The sequence below is a fragment of the Erythrolamprus reginae genome, chromosome Z (genome assembly GCF_031021105.1).
Source record: "Erythrolamprus reginae isolate rEryReg1 chromosome Z, rEryReg1.hap1, whole genome shotgun sequence".
NCBI lineage: Eukaryota > Metazoa > Chordata > Lepidosauria > Squamata > Dipsadidae > Erythrolamprus > Erythrolamprus reginae.
The window spans coordinates 71,655,639-71,674,985 of NC_091963.1; the positions used below are offsets into that span (position 1 = coordinate 71,655,639).

Here is a 19,347-nt window from a genome sequence, read left to right on the forward strand (position 1 = left end):
AAGACAGGCTTCGAGAGCCTCCTTTTATCTGTCACAAATGGTGGGACGGCAAACTCCAGGATGCTACTCACTTTTTTATATCGTTTGTTTCTGAGAGTCAGAAAGTGCTAATCAGCGTGAGAAAAGAGAGCGCAGGGGGGCTGAAGTTGCCGTTTGAAACAGAGAAAGTTGAGTTCCCAGAGCCTGACAAGGGTGGGAAAAGGCGGAGCTCCGGAGTGAGGGCGGACGAGGTGCTTGATCTGCCATGAGCGAAATTCTCTGACGGAGCCAGATCTCCTCGCACGGCCATGGGTTCTGTCACCTCAGCCCTCAACCGCTCACGCAACACAGTGGTGCAGCTGACCTCGGAGCCGGCAGCTCCTTCACGGGTCGCCTCCAAAAATCCGCGAACTTTTAAAAGTCGGACCAAAGCGAAGACAACTGTAGATGTCCGCAAATTCCCAACTGTTTTCAGCGCCTGGGAAGGGAGCAGCAGGCCTGTCCCAGCCGCGACAGAAGTGTTCCAAGAGCTGTTCGACGTGCTGAAGTGCTCGGAAATAGAAGAAAGAGCGCCTGAGCTAGTATTGCCTCCTCCCCGCCGAAGTCGCAGCGCCTGTGAGTATAATCTTGTATTTGTGCATATAATCATATACATTAATATTATATGAAGATATAATCATGGAGGGGATAAGGAAAATATAGTCTTTGAGATGCTTCTCTTTCTCGTATTGTTCACTTGATTTCATTTCCCTGACTGGCTTTCAGCTTCCAATATGTCTAATTGCAGCAGATAAAACTTTATTTGAAGTGATCTGACCCTATCGAAGCGAGTGTGAATAATTATTGTATATTGTCAAGATTCAACACAGGAGAAGGCTGATCTATTTTCAAGAGTACTAAATAAGCAAAAAGCTCAGGATGGTGCAACCTTTCTTCCCTTCAGAATGATGACATAACAAACAATATCATTTGAAATTCCCTTTGGTATTAGAATTTTAAAGAAAACAAATTCTTCTCTACTGAAATTTGGTTTTCATATAACCTCAGAGTTGCTTACTTTGGTATGACAAAATAAAATCAGAGTTTTCAGGTTAGATTCCCACCCCAACATTTTGTGTATTATTTCTCACCCTGATGAATACCCGCTATATTGGATACAGTATCTATGTCTGTAATGATCCCAGAGCTCCAGACTGAAAAGCCTACTCTATTATTGCAAGTTGCATGTTATCGGGATGCTTGGCACTCCTGAAATCTATAAAGTAATCGATCTGCAGACATATATATGTTTACATGGACTCCTTATTGTACAGGGTGTTATGTAGAGTAAACAAGCAGAGGACAATAAAAAGCAAAGAATCAGCCTGCTATCTTCTGTTCCCAAGAAGGCTTCCATAAAATATGCACTTTCACAATCAAACAATTCAAAACTGGTCACTTCCACATTCTCCCATTAGATTCCATTTTCTCCACCCAACTTAGAACAAACTTATATTTTACACTTAAATTTCAAAATGGGATCCCTTTTGTTTTCCAGGTTTACTTAGTTTTCCCCTATTGAGATTAAAGTTATTTCTAATATATAGAAATTTCATGTCATTATCAGTTGGTAATTTGCTTCAAAAGGAAGAATCATGCAGACAGCAAAAACTGCTGTTATAGTTTGGTTGAGGTTGCAAGAAAGTTAATTAGGAAGTGATTACTAATAGAAAGTGAAGGATGTAGATAGCAATCTAGGTTTAATGGTATAAGAATATTGTACACTGCAGAACCTTAACCTATTAGGTTATTCCCCCCCCCCAAAAAAGCTGTAGCACTTTTCTGTGATCTACTAACTCCCTAGGGCAGTGATGGTGAATCTTTTTCCTCGGGTGCCAAAAGAGCGTGGGCGCATGCTATCACAGATGCACGAGTGCCCACGACCATAATTCAATGCCTAGGGAGGGCAAAAACAGTTTCCCCCACTCCCTGGAGGCCCTCTAATGTCTGGAAATGGCTTGTTACTTCTGGTAGGTCCAGTAGGCTCGTGTTTTGCCCTTGTCAGGCTTCAAAGTCTTCCCTGGAGCCAGGGGTGGGTAAAAATACCCTCTCCCATCCCCCTGGATGGTGGAGAGCCTCCCCTCGGAGGCTTTCTGAAAAAAAAAAAGCCCTCCCAGAGTCTCTGTGAGCCAAAAATCAGCTGGCCGGCACACATATGCATGCTGGAGCTGAGCTAGGGCAATGTGCCAGCAGATATGGCGCCGCATGCCATTACTGCCCTAGGGAGTTGGACGTCATAGAAATTAAAGAAATAAAGAAATAAGTTAGTCTATAAAGGTCAGGTAAGGGATCTCCTGGATCTCCTCTTTGCTAGATTATCCATGCAGTTCCTGCAACCTTTCCTTGTATGTTTTTGTTTCTAGTCCTTTCATCATTCTGGTTGCTCTCTTTTGCATTTTTTCTAGAGTATCAATGTCTCTTTTATAGTGTGGTGACCAAAACTGAATGTAGTACTCTAAGTGTGGCCTAGCTAGGGCAGTGTTTTTCAACCTTTTTTCTTCAGGGGAACCCTTTGGTGTTGTCAGATTTCTGGTGGAACCCTGGTTAAAAACACTGCATTCAGCTGTACATCCTGAAGCTGAAATAGAATTCTTTTATTGGCCAAGTGTGATTGGACACACAAGGAATTTATCTTTGGTGCATATACTGTCAGTATACATAAAAGAAAATATATACTGCTCAAAAAAATAAAGGGAACACTTAAACAACACAATATAACTCCAAGCAAATCAAACTTCTGTGAAATCAAACTGTCCACTTAGGAAGCAACACAGATTGACAATTTCACATGTTGTCAGCACATTCAACTTTGTACAGAACAAAGTATCCAATGAGAATATTTCATTCATTCAGATTTAGGATCTGTTCTTTGAGTGTTCCGTTTATTTTTTTTGAGCAGTGTACATTTGTCAAGAATCATGAGGTACAACACAATGATTGTCATAAGAGTCAAATAAGCAATCAGGAAACAATATTGATAAAAATCTTAAGGATACAAGCAACGTTATAGTCATACAGTCATAAGTGGGAGGAGATGGGTGACAGGAATGATGAGAAAAAACTAGTAGTAATAGTAGTGAAGACTTAGTAAATAGTTTGACAGTGTTGAGGGAATTATTTGTTTAGCAGAGGAAAGGCATTTGGGGAAAAATATTCTTGTCTCTAGTTGTCTTGGTGTTCAGTGCTCACCAAAGTAGTAAAAAGTACTCATCAAAGTAACTTAAATTACTGCCACTGCTTGCTTTTCCCTACCTCCTTAATGTCGTCTCAGAAGACAGAGTTCAAGAGTGGGTAGGAGATTGAAAGGAAATATGTGATGTGAATGAGAAGCACCTATTGCAAATCTGCCTTCATTAGCCAGCTGCTTGTTGTGCTCCTCCTTCTCCTCCTCCTTCGATGTTCCTGCCCCTTTATGCTCTGTAAAGGGATCACATTTTCCCCAAAGAAGGGTGAGCTGTTTGAAACAGTGTGCGAGACACAGCTGTGCTCCAAAGGGCTTGGTTTACCTGTGAATTTTTGCTCGGAACTGGCCCAAGTGTGCAAAAAGAAAAGGATGGAGAGGATTCCCCTCCTTTGCCAGCTCAATGCAGGCGACTCATTATCATCAGAACACTTCCTCGAGGCATCGACTTCCGGAGTCATTGAGCCTTAAATTTCTTTCAAACCCAATTTAGGGCGGAAATGAGACCTTGCCCGAAAGGAAAAGTGGCTGGAGAAATGATGTGTCACGCTCCTCGCTTTTACTCGCACTCGGGACCAGTCTAGCACAGGGATCTCCAGTCTTGGCAACTTTTAAGAATTGCATTGTCTCCCGTGGCTGGTGTCGGCACAGGCGTGACAGCCTGGCCAACCTCGCACCATCGCCGGTGCGAGACCAGGTTGGTTCGCCTGGCAGGGATTTGCCAACCCCCTACCAGGCTCCCGATAGCGTCCCCTATGTCATTTCCTCTCGGGGAGGATCGGGCCCGGTTCAGCAGAACCGAGACCCCTGGATGGTGGGGATTCAGAGCTGCCCTCAAGAGAGCGAGGGTAGCTCCATGTTGCCACGGCCATTGACCCTACCCCTCCTCAAGTGGCAATATCTGAACGTGGCAAATTTTGTTTTGCTCTATGTAAAATTAAGCAGATTCTATCTGCCCACTAATAATCCACCACCAATCACAATATATTATTCTGCCTTTCTTTTCTTTTCTTTTTTTACTGTATTGTTGTTTTTAATGCTTTTATTTATAATGCTGGTCTGTGCCCATAATAATATAGATAGTTAGGCAGGCAGGCAGGCAGGCAGGCAGACATTCAATGACCTTTCAGATGATAGCATTGAATAATGGACATGTTGGGCACAAAAAATTAATGTCTATACATAAAGGTTTCATGAAACTGATTTATTGCTTTGTGTGATTTATCATGCCTATGCCCAGAAATCTTTTCAACTAACAGCACCTGTTTGGAGTTGGATAATTTAATGAAGCTGGACTTAATTCATTTGTGGCTATGGGATTTTAAGATGATCCCTCTTTTAAGTTATTTATTTATTTATTTATTTATTTATTTATTTATTTATTTATTTATTTATTTATTTATTTATTTATTTATTTATTTATTTATTTATTTATTTATTTATTTATTTATTTATTTATTTATTTATTTATTTATTTATTTATTTATTTATTTATTTATTTATTAGATTTCTATGCCACCCTTCTCGAAGTGACTCAGGGCGGCATACAACATTATAAATGGAACAATATGTAAAGAAATATAAATTACTACAAAAAATTATACAAATTCCTAAAAAGTATTAAAACCCCCATATACAGTCATGCACATTCATCCAATTCAATCATACATAGTATCCCCTGGAGACAATCCCCTCACTCACGGCCTCCATGCCTGCTGACAGAGGTAGGTCTTAAGAACTTTATGAAAGACTAGGAGGGAGTTTGTTCCATAGTGCTGGGGCCGCCACACAGAAGTCTCTTCCCCTAGGCCCCACCAACCAACATTGTCTGGCCAACAAGACCTGGAAAAGGGCGACTCTGTGAGACCTAACCAGCCATTGGGATACATGAGTCAGAAGACAGTCCCAAAGATAATCTGGTCCTAAGCCATGAAGGGCTTTATAGGTCATAACCAGCATTTTGAATTGCACCCTGAGACCAATTGGCAACCAGTGCAGCTCACAGAGTGATGTTGAAATGTGGGCAGATCTTGGTAGCCCCACTATAGCTCACGTGGCTACATATTACACAATTTGTAATCTCCGAACACTCTTCAGAGGCAGCCCTATGTAGAGAGCATTGCAGTAATCAAACCTTGAGGTGATAAGGGTGTGAGTGACTGTGAGAAGTGACTTCCTGTCCAAATGCACAAGACATATCAGTGCGAACGCCCCCCTGACCACAGCTGAGAGATGGTCTTCTAAGCTCCGCTTCTAAGTTAACTTTTAACTTTTAACTTAATTTGCTGTAAGCCACCCTGAATCTCAGAAGGGCGGTATAGAAAATAATAAACAAACAAACAAACAAATTCAAATGTTTTGCTATTCTTTCTATAGGAGATTACCCTCTGTCTTTAAAGTTGTGATCTTTGCAGTGTCCCTATGATTAGATGATGGCAACTGTTCACATTTATGACAGTTGCAGCATTCTATGATCACATGATTGTCATTGCAACTTTCCCTTCTGACTTTCCACAAGTTATGTTAATAGGGAAATGCAAATCACTTAAACAAGTCACTATTGCTGCTACCAATTATGGACACAAGTGCAGGTCAATAGGACAGATTCCCCTGCCACTGAATAATTTCTCTGGAGAAAAGGAATCCTTCAGTTGCAGGGAGAAATATGCAGTATTTGTGTCCACCCTTAGCATCCACTTGTGTGCCTACCCAATTGTGTGTCCATTTGCACTCATAGTTACCCATAGCACTTGCTTGGTCATCTCATTATACATAGGCCTACTGCCCTTTGTAGCACTTACTTGCCTACTGTGGCACTTCCCTGTCACGCTGTGGATTGACAGCCTCCAAAGACATTAAGAAACATCCTGTAGTTAAATAGTTAACTCTGTTTGTTAATGTAACTCCTCCCTCTCTATGATGTAACACTGCTTTGCTCACTTCCTCCCTCACGCAGGAAGAGAAGCTGCAGACATCTTCTTCTTCTTACTTGCTAAGATGTAAGACATGTTTTTAGGCCGCTCTGGCAAAAATACCTTTTTTTACTTTTTACAATAAAAGTTAACTTCATTTTAATAATGAATGCTTGTAGCTTTAATTCCTCGACCTCCGGAAAGCCTCACTTCAGTTCTAACAGGCTGATTTCTCTCAGTGAGATTCTCTTTCCGTCATTCCCACCACCTGCTTATGAGCTACTTAGGCTTGTCATGTTTGTGACTTATAACTTTCTGCTGCTTTCCCATTGATTTTTCTGTTTGGAAGCCAGCAGGAAATTGTAAGCTATAGTCCCATGAGTTCCTCACTTAATCACTCCTGTGATTCTCACTTAATGACAACAATGGGACTGCCAGGATTGTCCTACCTACCATTAAGTGGTGCAATCACATGATATTATGCTTTACAATCACATCTCTTAGTGTTAGAAATTTCAGGTCCAAATATTGTAATAAATAATGATTAAACCTGATTAAATAGAGATGAGGGGAAATGATAAGTATTATTACATAGGTACAATGAATATTTTCCAATTCCAGACTGAAAGAGCATCATCATTCTGTTTATTATAAAGGAAATACATTAGTAAGCTTAGTTTATTTTAAGTCACCATGAGACATATATTTATAAATTGGACTCTTGTGTATTTATTTATAGGGAAGATGTGCACAGCTTATGAAATATATCCATTAATGATTAAAGTGAATAGACTATTGAAAAGGAAATAACTTCAATAATCAATATTTCCCACTATAATTAATAACTTTCCTTAAAATTGAAAATCATCTAATATAGTCATCATTATTTTCTATCTTCTTAATTCTATATTTCAGTAAAACATAATTTATCCACATATAAAATTCTCCTAATCTTTGCTTATCTTATAATTAAACCTTCATACCTTTTCTCCTCACCTCTCTCCCATTAATATCAGAAATAATAAAAATATTAATATCCAAAATAATCATAACCATTTTCAATTTTCATTGTTCTATTTTTATTGTTCTATTATTATTCTATTGTTCTGTTATTCCATTTTTCATTATTTACCCCTAAAATATATCATAACATATCTTAGATATAAAGCTCAATTAATACTTCTTATATCTTACTCATTAATTCCCCTTCTAAATTTCATTCACATCCCCCAATTTACAGTATGTTCAATCTCTTCTCAGTATAATTTCCCTATATTAAATTCCAAATAACTTTAAAATTCATCATTTACAGTAATTCCCATACATCCCACTCATCATTTTACAAAAATTAATTCTTCTAATTTCTTTTTTTTTGAAGTATTTTTATTGATTTTCATAAAAAGACAAACAAGACAAACGTACATTTAACATATACAGAAGCTACAATTGCCCCGCTCTTGGTAGAAGTCTTTCCAATACAGAAAAGAAAAACGTATGAATTTGTGAAATCAATACAGTAATATATAAAAAGAAAGAAAGAAAAAAAAAATCCATATATATTTTTCTTAATATTCCATTCATTTAACATTTTTTTGTTCAACCATACATATATCTTTTCCCAAATATTATAAAAGTCAAATTCTTCTTGATTTTTTAACCGTCTCGTCATCATATCCATTTCAGCATATTCTATAATTTTTCTTATTACTTCATCCTCTGTAGCGATGTCTTCTCCTTTCCAGTTTTTGAGCATAAACTATCCTTGCTGCTGTCAAAATGTGGGTTATTAGATAAAAAATGTCTTTTTTATCATTTTGATTTTTTATATCTAACAGAAAAAATTCTGGGGTTTTCAAATCTCATGTAATGTAATTTCTTTTATCCATCTTTCTATTCTGTTCCAGTATAATTTAGCTTTGTGGCAAGTCCACCATTGATGATAGTAGGAACCTATTTCTCGTTTACACTTCCAACAATTTGGTGACGTATTTGGAAACACCTTAGCAATTCTAATGGGTGGCAGGTGCCACCTATAAAACATCTTAATCTGATTTTCTTTCAAAGAAACTGATCTCGTTATTTTCCAATTACATGTCCAAACCTTTTCCCAGGTTTCCAAATTGATTTCTTTTCCTATATTTTTACACCAACTTATCATATTGTCTTTTAATGTCTGATCTATATTATTATAGGTTATCATGTATTTATATGCTTTCCCTATTAATTTTCTCTGATTAGTAATTATCAGATTCCCTAAATAGTTTTTACTCTTCCTAAATATTTAAGTTTTGATATCCTATTGATACCTAGACTGGATCTGTATATATTGCCACCAATCAATTATTATTCCCTCTTCTTGTAATTTTTGTCGTGATTTTAATTTCATTTGTTCATCTATTAATTCTTTGTATTTTGGTATCTTCCTTTCTTGAATTAAATTAGGGTGGCATACTGCTTCTATTGGAGAATTCCAATCTGGGATAGTTAAGAATTGATCTTTCCTTATATTTTATTTTTATTTATTTATTTATTTATTTTATTCATTTGTCCTATACACAAATACATAGGAAGAAAAATAGACATGTGGTAATATATATAAGGGTAAAAGTGAACTTAGAGGAGAGGATATATGAAAGGAAAAGATATATATGATAGGTGAAAGAAAGGAAAGACAATTGGACAGGGGATGAAAGGCACACCAGTGCACTTAAGTACGCCCCTTACTGGCCTCTTAGGAACCTGGAGAGGTCAATCGTGGAGAGTCTAAGGGAGAAATGTTGGGGGTTAGGGGTTGACACAATTGAGTCCGGTAATGAGTTCCACGCTTCGATAACTTGATTGTTGAAATCATATTTTTTACAGTCAAGTTTGGAGCAGTTCGTATTAAGTTTGAATCTGTTGCATGCTCTTGTGTTATTGCGGTTGAAGCTGAAGTAGTCATTGACCGGTAGGACATTGCAGCATATGATTTATGATTTGTTTCCACGTGTTGTGAGCCGCCCCGAGTCTTCGGAGAGGGGCGGCATACAAATCTAAGTAATAAATAAATAAATAAATAAATAAATATGATCTTGTGGGCAATACTCAAATCGTATTTTAGGCGCCGTAGTTCTAGGCTTTCTAGGCCCAGGATTGTTAGTCTATTTTCACAGGATATTCTGTTTCGAGTGGAGGAGTGAAGGGCTCTTCTGGTGAAATATCTTTGGACATTTTCAAGGGTGTTGATGTCTGAGATGTGGTATGGGTTCCAGGCAGATGAGCAGTAGTCTAGGATGGGTCTGGCAAACGTTTTGTAGGCTCTTGTGAGTAGTGTGAGATTGCCTGAGCAGAAGCTGCATAGGATCAGGTTAACAACTCTAAAAGCTTTTTTGGCGATATTGTTGCAGTGGGCTTTAGCACTTAGGTCATTCGATATTACTATTCCAAGATCTTTTACTGAATGTGGGTTAGCAGTGAGAGATTGTTTATTCAGTTCGTATGTGCGGTTTGTATTCTTTTTACCGATGTGGAGGGTAGAGCATTTTTTGGTTGATATTTGAAGTTGCCAGGTGTTAGACCAGTCTGAGACAAAGTCCAGGTCTTTTTGGAGAGTGAGTGTGTTATCAGTGGTGTTGAAAAGTTTCACATCGTTGGCAAAAAGAACACAGTTGCTTTCAATATGGTCACAGAGGTCATTGATGTAGAGAATGAAGAGTATAGGACCTAGTACTCTTCCCTGGGGAATGCCGCTTATGACAGGGGCGGGGGTGGAGATGGCGCTACCAATTTTGACAATTTGTTGCCTGTTTGACAGGAATGCAGTAATCCAGTTGTGGAGGAGTCCTGAGATGCCATAGGATTTGAGTTTTAGGAGTAGTTTGTTGTGGACCACTGAGTCGAAGGCTTTGCAAAAGTCTATATAAATTGCATCAATGGATTTTCCTTGGTCGAGGTGGGTAGTCCAAATGTTTTTGCAGTGAAGTAGTTGTAGGTTGCAGGATAATTTCTTTCTGAATCCAAATTGTTTGTTTGAGAGTAGGTTAGTAGAGGGTGATTGATCGATTTATAATTGATTCCATGATTTTACAAGGGACGCAACAGAGAGATATTGGTCTGTAGTTGTCCACTAGGGAAGGGTCTCCTTTTTTGAAGATGGGGATGACTACTGCTTTTGACCACAGCTTGGGGAGCGTGCTGGTCCTGAAGGATTTTTGGAAGATAATGCTTAGGGGTTCAGCGAGAGCAGAAGAAAGTTTCCTTAGGAAGTATGCACAGAGACCGTCTGGTCCGGCAGATAGGGAAAGTTTGAGGTCACGGATTGCTTTTTCTACACAGTCTACAGTGAAGACGATTTGGGTTAGGTTTTTTAGTGGGTTTGAGGTGCGATTTGCGAAGATGGGGGAAGAGCCATTACTGTTAACAAAAACAGAGCCAAAAAAGGAGTTGAAGAGGTTGGCTTTGGATGGTTCATCATGGTATTCTTTGTTATTGGGTCCTACGAGTGGTGGAATAGGTCTGGAGTCATTGAGTTTGTTGTTGATGAAGTTATAGAAAGCTTGGTTATACTTGGTGCGAAGGAGGCTTTCCTCTTGTTTGCTGTGATAGTTGAGGCATTCTGCTTTTATTTGTTGGCATATGCTTTTGTAGCGGACTTTAAAGTTGGTTACTGGGCTTTTTTTGTTTCTACGCCAGAGGGGGTTTTTTTGGTTTGTAGTTTCTTTATCGAGACAGGTGTGTTATTTTTTCGTTTACCTCTGGAAGAAGTGAGTGGCACATGTAGTTTGATAAGCCTTTTGATTTGGAGTAAGAACATATTGTAGAGATCATCAGTGGTGATGCAGTTAGAGAACAAGGATTGCCAGTTAAGGATTGAGAGATTGGCATCTATGAGATCATAGTTGGCTTTCCTGAAATTGTACTTAGGAGCCACGTTATTCTGGTGAGTGTTTAGATGATGTAGGTTGAGGTTGAAGTTGATCGTACTGTGGTCGCTGTTGGAGAAGGGTTCTTTTGTGTGCAGTCCATAGATAGCACTTTTGCTGTTGCAGAATATGAGGTTGAGACAGTTGTTGAGTCTGGTGTTGTTTGATACTAATTGTTCCAGTCCTAGGCTGGTGACGACGTTATAGATGGCGGTATGTATAGGTTCGATGGAGCATTCGTTTAGTGACCAGTTGATGTGTGGTAGGTTGAGGTCACCAAGGAAGATAATGGGATGGGGGCAGGAAGTTGCCCTAGTTAGGAGGGAGGTTAGTTTAGTTGCATGGGTAATGTCGTAGTTTGGAGCTCTGTAGCACAGTAGGAAACGGAGTGTAGTGTTGAGGGAAATGTCACAAACTAGGCTTTCAGGGAGGATAAGATCATGCGCAATTTGAATGTTTTTTAGATTGAGTGAGCTTTTGTAGAATATGGCTACACCACCCCCTCTGCGGGATTCGCGGTCAGACCGGAAGACCAGGTAGTTACTTTGTGTGATGAAGGAGTCAGGATAGGAAGAATTCAGCCATGTTTCACAAACAAAGATTAAGTCAAATAAGTTGGTGTCAAGTAGGATGAGGAATTCAGACAACTTGTTGATTATACTTCTTGCATTGATTAGTTTACATTTGAGATTGAGTGTGATCAGGGGTGAGATTAGATTGAGTTGAGTTGAAATTGGATTGAAATGAGGTAGTAAGAGTTGCGCTAGCCTATTTGTTGCTTGAAGTGCTGGGGGGGGGGTTCGTTTGTAGGTGAATAGGGATTTTCTCATTGTGTGTTTTTTAAAGTAAGAGTGTGTTTTATCTTTATCATACCAAATAAATGCGTGCCAGCCCAGCATAAGATCAAAACCTTCCAAATTTAATAATCTTCTATTTTCTAAGGTTATCCAATCTTTAATCAAAGATGGGGCTGCAGCCTGATAGTATAGTTTCCAATTTGGTAAAGCAAAACCTCCCCTTTCTTTAATGTCCTCTAATGCACTTAATTTTATTATCGCCTTTTTTCCTTGCTATACAAAATTCTTAACTATCTTTGTTAATTCTTTAAAAAAAAATCCTCCTGGGTTTATGGGTATCACCTGGAATAAAAATAATACTTTTGGTAGGATATTCATCTTGATTGTTGAAATTCTCCCTAAAAAGGATAGTTGTAAATTATTCCATATTTCTAAATCTTTTTTTATTTCTCCAATAAGTTTCAAATAATTGTCATTTTTTAAAGAAATTGTTTTTGCTGTGATACAAATTCCTAAATATTTCACTTTCTTAACTGTCTTCATTTCGGTCATTTGTTATAATTGTCTTATTTGTATTTCTGTCTTGTTTTTAGTTAATAATTGTGTCTTATTTTTATTAATTTTTAAATTAGCGACTTTGCCATATTCTTCTATTGTTTCTATTAAGTTCGGTATTGATGTTATGGGATTTTCAACTATAAAAGCCACATCGTCAGCAAAAGCTTGAAGTTTATACATTTCTTTTTCAATATTTAACCCTTTTATTTTATTATTTGCCCTTATCTTGATCAACAAGACTTCTAAAGTTAATATAAACAATAGCGGTGAGAAAGGGCAACCCTGTCTCACTCCTTTAAAGATCTCAAAATTTTCAAGTTGTTCATGGTTTAATATAATTTTTGCTGTTTGATTTGAGTATATTGCATCTATTACATTAACAAATTTTGTTCCAAATCTCATTTTATTTAATTGCATTTTAATAAATGTTCAATCTACATTATCAAAAGCTTTTTTTACATCTAGGAATACTAATGATAACTGTCTTCCAGGATGTTGTTCATAAAATTCTAACGTATTGATAACCATTCTTAAGTTATTTTTTATTTGTCTACCTGCTAGAAAGCCATTTTGATCTTCATGTATTATTTCACTTAAAATCTTTTTAAGTCTTAGTGCATAAATGGAAGTAAAAATTTTATAATCAACATTTAATAAAGATATTGGTCTATAATTTTGAATCTTATCTTTATCTGTACCTGTTTTATGTATTAAAGTTATTAATGCTTCCGACCAGGATTTAGGAATTTTACCATGCATTATAATCCAGTTAAAAATTTCCAACATATTCTTCATTATTACATTATGTTCTATTTTGTACCATTCTGCTGGTATGGCATCTGGGCCTGTGGCTTTATTATTCTTTTGGTTTTTTAAGATTGTCTGTAATTCAGCCATAGTAAATAGACTGTTTAGACTCATCTGTTGTTCCTCGGATAATAACGATAAATCCGAGGAATTCAAATACTGGAAAATTTCTTCTTCTTTTATTATTTCTTTCTTATATAGGTCCTTATAAAATTCCTCCACTATTTTTGATTTTTCCTCAGTTTTAAATTTTACTTTTTCTTTATCATCTACCAATTTCTTTATTACTTTTGATTGTCTATGTTTTCTTAGTTTAAATGCAAGCCATCGTCCTGGTTTGTTTGCATGTTCAAAATATTCCTGTTTGGATCTTTTAATTTTTTCAGCTATTTGTTCTTGTTCTATAAGCTTTATTTTATGCTTAGTTAATTCTATTTTCTTCTTATCTTTTGATCATCTGAATTATGATGTGACACTACTTCAAGTTCCTTTAATTCTTTTTCTAGTTGTTCATATTGTTTCTTTTTTTCTTTGTTTTTCTTCACCATATAGGAAATCGTTAAGCCCCTAATATATGCCTTTGCAATGTCCCATAAATTTTGTGGAGATGTTTCTGACTTTTTATTAATTTTTTAAAAAAATTCTAATTCTTTTTCTATCCATTCCTTATATTGTGGGTCTCTTATAATATTGCTATTCATCTGCCATTTAATTTGTTTCCTGTGTCTTTTCCAATATATTACTAAGGTATTGTGATCCGCCCATATATTGGTGTCTATCTCTATTTCTTTGATTTGTTCTGAAATCAAAATTGTTTTTGAGGCCCAGGCCATATCTATTCTTGTCCAAATTTTATAGGGATTCGAGTAGTAAGTATATTGTCTAGTTAAGGGGTATCGCTCCCGCCAAATGTCATTTAGTAATAATTCTGATCTCATTTTCTGGAAAGTTATTGGCAATATTGTTTGCTTTTTCTTGTCTTTTTCCCCGAGTGATCTAATAATCTATTTGAAATTGCATTAAAATCTCCTATTACAATCATTTTCTCAATAGCTAATTCATTTATCTTTTGATATAATTGTTTATAAAATTCTGTTTGATTATCATTTGGGGAATAAATGGAGACAATAACGAGAGGTTTTGAATCTATATTCACTTGTACAATTAAAATTCTACCCTCCTGATCAGTATATAGTTGTTTGGAGTTTATTGAATTCTCTATATACTGTACATTGCAATACCTCTCTTTTTTTGATCTGATAGGCTAGTAAAAATGTTCCCTAATTTTGGATTACATAACAATTTTCTATTAGTTTTTTTGATATGAACTTCTTGTAATATAATTATCTGTGCTTTTTGTTTTTTTAATTTTGAAAATATTTGATTTCTTTTTCTTGGTTCATTTAATCCATTCACATTAACTGAGAATATTTTCATATCCTCTGACATGTTTATTTGTAGTATTTCTTGGTTTCTTTTTATTCACACTGTGGTTGTTTTCTTCTTGCACCAGTAGCTTCCTCCTTCACAAATTTGCCCGTCTGCTGGTTTCACAACTGTGTTTGAGGTGGTGGACATGTTAACAAAGATGGTGCATTTTATCCCCTGTAGAGGACTGCCAACAGCACGCACCATAGCGTGCATGTCAGACCAAGGGGTGCAGTTCACCACACAATTTTGGAAGGGGCTGATAACAGCGCTCAAGGTTCAGGTCTCTCTGTCATCATTGCAACGCCTGGAGTCTGATGGGGGTACAGAAAAGGTAATTGGCATATTAGAACAATACTTGCACTGTTTCATTAACCAGCAGCAGAGTACCTAGCTGTCACCTAATTCACCTTTATTTATTTTTATTTATTTATTCGATTTTTATGCCGCCCTTCTCCTTAGACTCAGAGTGGCTTACAACAAGTTAGCAATAGCACTTTTTAACAGAGACAGCATGTTGCCCCCACAATTCGGCTACTCATTTTACCCACCTCAGAAGGATGGAAGGCTGAGTCAACCTTGAGCCGGTGATGAGATTTGAACCTCTGACCTTCAGATCTACAGTCAGCTTCAGTGGCCTGCACTACAGCACTCTACTTGCTGCGCCACCCCGGCTCTATATAATTTAATAATTTGCAGCATACCTCCACCTAGACCACTCTGTTTTATGCCAACTTGGGCTACCACCCCCAGTTCTTTCCACTCACACTCCTGGATTCCCCAGTTCCCATGGCAAAATAATTTTTGTCGGAGCTCCAGGCAGTGCACAGGCAGCTAGAAATGTCAACTGAATCAGGCCAAGGAGGACTATAAGAGGTTCACAGACCATTCCAAGAGAGCTGCACCACCTTTGGCAATAGGGGATTGCGTCTGGCTGTCCACGAAGCATCTTCCCACTGTCGGCTCTTAGGTCTATTCCCAATGGAAGCGATCATTAATCCAGTGACCTATCATGTAACCTTGTCCCGCACGCTCCGTGTTTCATCCTGTGTTCTATTGCTCCCTTCTTGTCCCAGTCCACCATTCCGTTCTGCAGCATGACCCTGGCCTGTGTCAGGTGCCCAGGAGTCTAAGGTGGCCAGCATCAGAGGTTATTGATGGTGGAGGGTCAGTTCCAATACCTAGTGGAATGGGAGGGGCAGGAATCAGAGGAGTTCACGTGGGAGGATGTGATGTCTTTCCATGCTCCTGAATTCAGGCATTCCATGAGAGCTTTCTGTCCAAACTGCATCCCAACACACAGACCTGGGGGAAGGGCTCTGCAGTGAGGGATAGTGTTATGTTATGTTCATGTCCTGCGCAATTAGTAATGGCTTAGGACCAGATTACCTACAGGATTCTCTTCTGCCTCATGTATCCCAGTGACCAGTTAGGTCCCACAGGGTTGGCATTCTCTAGGACCATTAAGCCAGGCAGTGTTGTCTGCTGGGGCCTAGAGGAGGAGCCTTCTCTGTGGCAGCCCTGGCCTCTGGAACAAACTCCCTCCAGAAGTATGTACTGCCCCCTCCCTCCTGGCCTTTCACAAAGCTTTAAAGGCTCACTTCTGCTGACACGCATGGGGGGCCATGAGTATTGAGAGCTAGCTCTGGCCGATGTTATGAGTGCCTAGGTCCAGTTGGATGAATGTGGATGATTGTGTTCAGGATAAATCAGGTCTTAACTTTTTAGTTTTAATATTTTAATATTAGATTTCTTATATGCTTGTACTGTTGTACGCTGCCCTGAGTTGGTTGAGAAGGGTAGCATAGAAGTCTAATTAAATAAATAAAATAAATAAATAAAGGACTCAGAGGCAGTGGAGACATGATACAGGTATCAGGTGTTCTTGACACCCGAGACTGACAGCAAAGAGGATGTGGTGTCAGAAGCTGAAGAGCAACCAGGGCCTTCTGCTCTTCCTGTGACGAGTGACTCAGCAGAAGAGGTGGAGACTCTTTTTGATGCTAGGATTTGCAGGGCCTCTAGGAGGCATGAGTGGTTACTCAGGAGGAGGCTTCTTGGTAATTACTGTCTTGTTTATCTATTCTTGGGACTCTGGCCAGTTGATAAGACTTTATAATCAATGTGGTGAAGCCTTTGCTATAGTTTACCTTCTTTTTGCAAAGATTCCAACTGCATAAGAATTTTGTAAATAATAAAGCTGTTAGCAGTTAATCTGGTGGTGTGTATCGTATTTTGGGAGCTTGGCACTGGGACAGAACAGAATTACTTTTTAAAAAAATGAATCTGTTGGAGTTAACAGTAGTTACTACCAATTTTTGTTCCATTAACTCCTTTCCAAACTCTTCTTTAATGCAGACATCGTTATATTTTATACCAGACATAATAGGATAACACATCCCAAATTATATTTTCAACAGGAAGTTTTTAATTATCCCTTACTGTTTTTTGAGATAGCCATTAAGTGCAAATTAAAATATTCATTTTAAGATCAAAAGAAGTTTGTTTTCAAAATAGCTTTCCATTGATTCAAGTACTGGGGCATACAAAAAGTATTCTAAATTAATATTTATTTTGTTTGTGTTATTTGATTTCCGATAATGTAGAGATTTAGATAACCCAATTAAGAGATCTAAGTCACTTAAAATTTTAAAAAATATACTGGAAAAGAAACATCTATATTTAGATAATGTTTCTTTTCTGGTATATTTTTAATTTTTTCCCCTCCAATATAAAATAAAAACAATGCATAACTTCAAACACAACACCAGTGCATATAATCAAATATACACAACCCCCCATTTTATTAATCATATCTCTTTCCTCCTCTAAAAAAACTTTGTAAGCTTATAGAACATTATAAATTCTTTTGGCAAAGATTTTTTTTATTTTTTCACTCCAATCACATATGCAAAATAATATACCATCAATCTTAAATTACATTATAATGATTAAATTTTTTGAATTCGGTATTCATAATCCATCCAATGCTACCTCCTTTGCATTTGACATCTGGACAAAAAATAATTATTCAAATTTCTTATATGCATTTAAAAAGCTATTAACTAATATAGTTTTTAGGCTGCTTCTTTTCTAATTACATCTAATCATTTAGGCTGTGATGCGTCAGTCTCCTCCATATATCCTTAATATCGATTTTATGTATATTTCTTACCATTACTTTTATTATGGTTGCCATTTAAAAGAGCAAAAAGAAGAAAAAGGATTCTCAATCATGTCATCTAAATACTAAATTTTATCTAACTGTTACAGGGATCAAAATTATATCAATTTGAGAGGGGAGGGAAATTCAAATAGTTTGTCACATATGTTCAAATTAGTCCAATTAAAAATAATTCATTTTAGTAAGTAGATAAAAAGTAAAAAAATTAAAAAGAAAAAAAAGAGAAAGAGAAAGAAAAAATTAAAAACAAAAAAAGGAAAGAGAAGTAAAAAAAACCTCCCCCCTTTTTTCATATACAGTATTCTTTTCACTCTAAAACCAATTAAGTCATCATACCCCATTTATCGCTGCAAGCTCAGTAGAATCATCATTCCCTACTCTAATTGTATCACTGCAAGCCCAGTGGAATCCTTGTGCCCTATTCTGAAAAAATCACTAAAACCAGTGGAATCATCATGCCCTACTCTAATTATATCACTGTAAACCCAGTGGAATCATCGTGCCCTATTCTATAAAAATATCTGTAAACTCATTGGAACCATCAATAAAACCTGCTCCATTTTATGGGACAATAAATCAAATAAAAATCTCATACCCTATTATAATGTAAATCACTGTAACACCAGTAGATTTGCCCTCTCTAATTATATCAGTCTAGTTTAAAACTTTCTATAAACTTATAAAAAGTTATAAAATATAAATTATAGTCCACATATCTTGCTTAAATTCTGTAGTTCTATAACTTCTATAATCAATATTTCATACTATCATTAATAACTTTTCTTAAAGTTAAAAATCATCCAATATAATCATCATTATTTTCTATCTTCTTAATTCTATTCTCTATGAGCCTTCTCTGTGACTGCCCCACCCTGCTGGCCTTTTGCAATTCTCTATGGGCCTTCTCTGTGGCTGCCCCACCCTGCTGGCCTTTCGCAAGGCTATGAAGACCTGGCTTTGCCGGTAGGCCTACGGGCCATAAATGTATATCTTCGATGGCCAATTGCATGAATGGTGTGTATGTATATGAGTATGACTGTCATTTTTATAATAACTTTTTATGGGGTTTTAGTTTGATATTGTTTTAGCCTTAGATAATGTTTGACTTCTTTATACTGTTTTGTATTTGTTTATATTGTACTCATATTGTTGTTGTAAGCCACCCTGAGTCCTTCGGGATTGGGTGGCATAGAAGTCAAATAAACAAATAAATACATAAATACATAAATAAATAATTCCAATATATAACATAATTCATCCACATATATAATTCTCATAATCTTTGCTTATATTGTAATTAGACCTGGATACCTATAAAATTCCTACTCAAAATCTTTTCACCTCTTTCCTACTAATATTAAAAATAATAAAAATATTAATCATCCAAGATAGTCATAACCATTTTCAATTTTCATTGTTCTACTATTCCATTTTTCATTATTTACCCCAAGAATATTTTTTTGAAAAATCATAACATATCTTACATATACAAATCAATACTCTTTCATCTTGCTTGTTAAATCCCCGTCCATATTTCATTCATACCCACCAATCTGTATTC

General features: G+C 36.9%; 1 protein-coding gene across 1 annotated transcript in view; it reads left to right on the plus strand.

Moving 5' to 3' along the window:
• Positions 1–287: 287 nt before the first annotated feature.
• Positions 288–19,347, plus strand: part of PDE1C (phosphodiesterase 1C) — a 671,297-nt gene continuing 652,237 nt past the window's right edge. The window contains exon 1 of the mRNA XM_070726332.1: positions 288–594. Coding sequence (XP_070582433.1) covers positions 288–594 — 307 coding nt within the window. The remainder of the gene's footprint in view (positions 595–19,347) is intronic.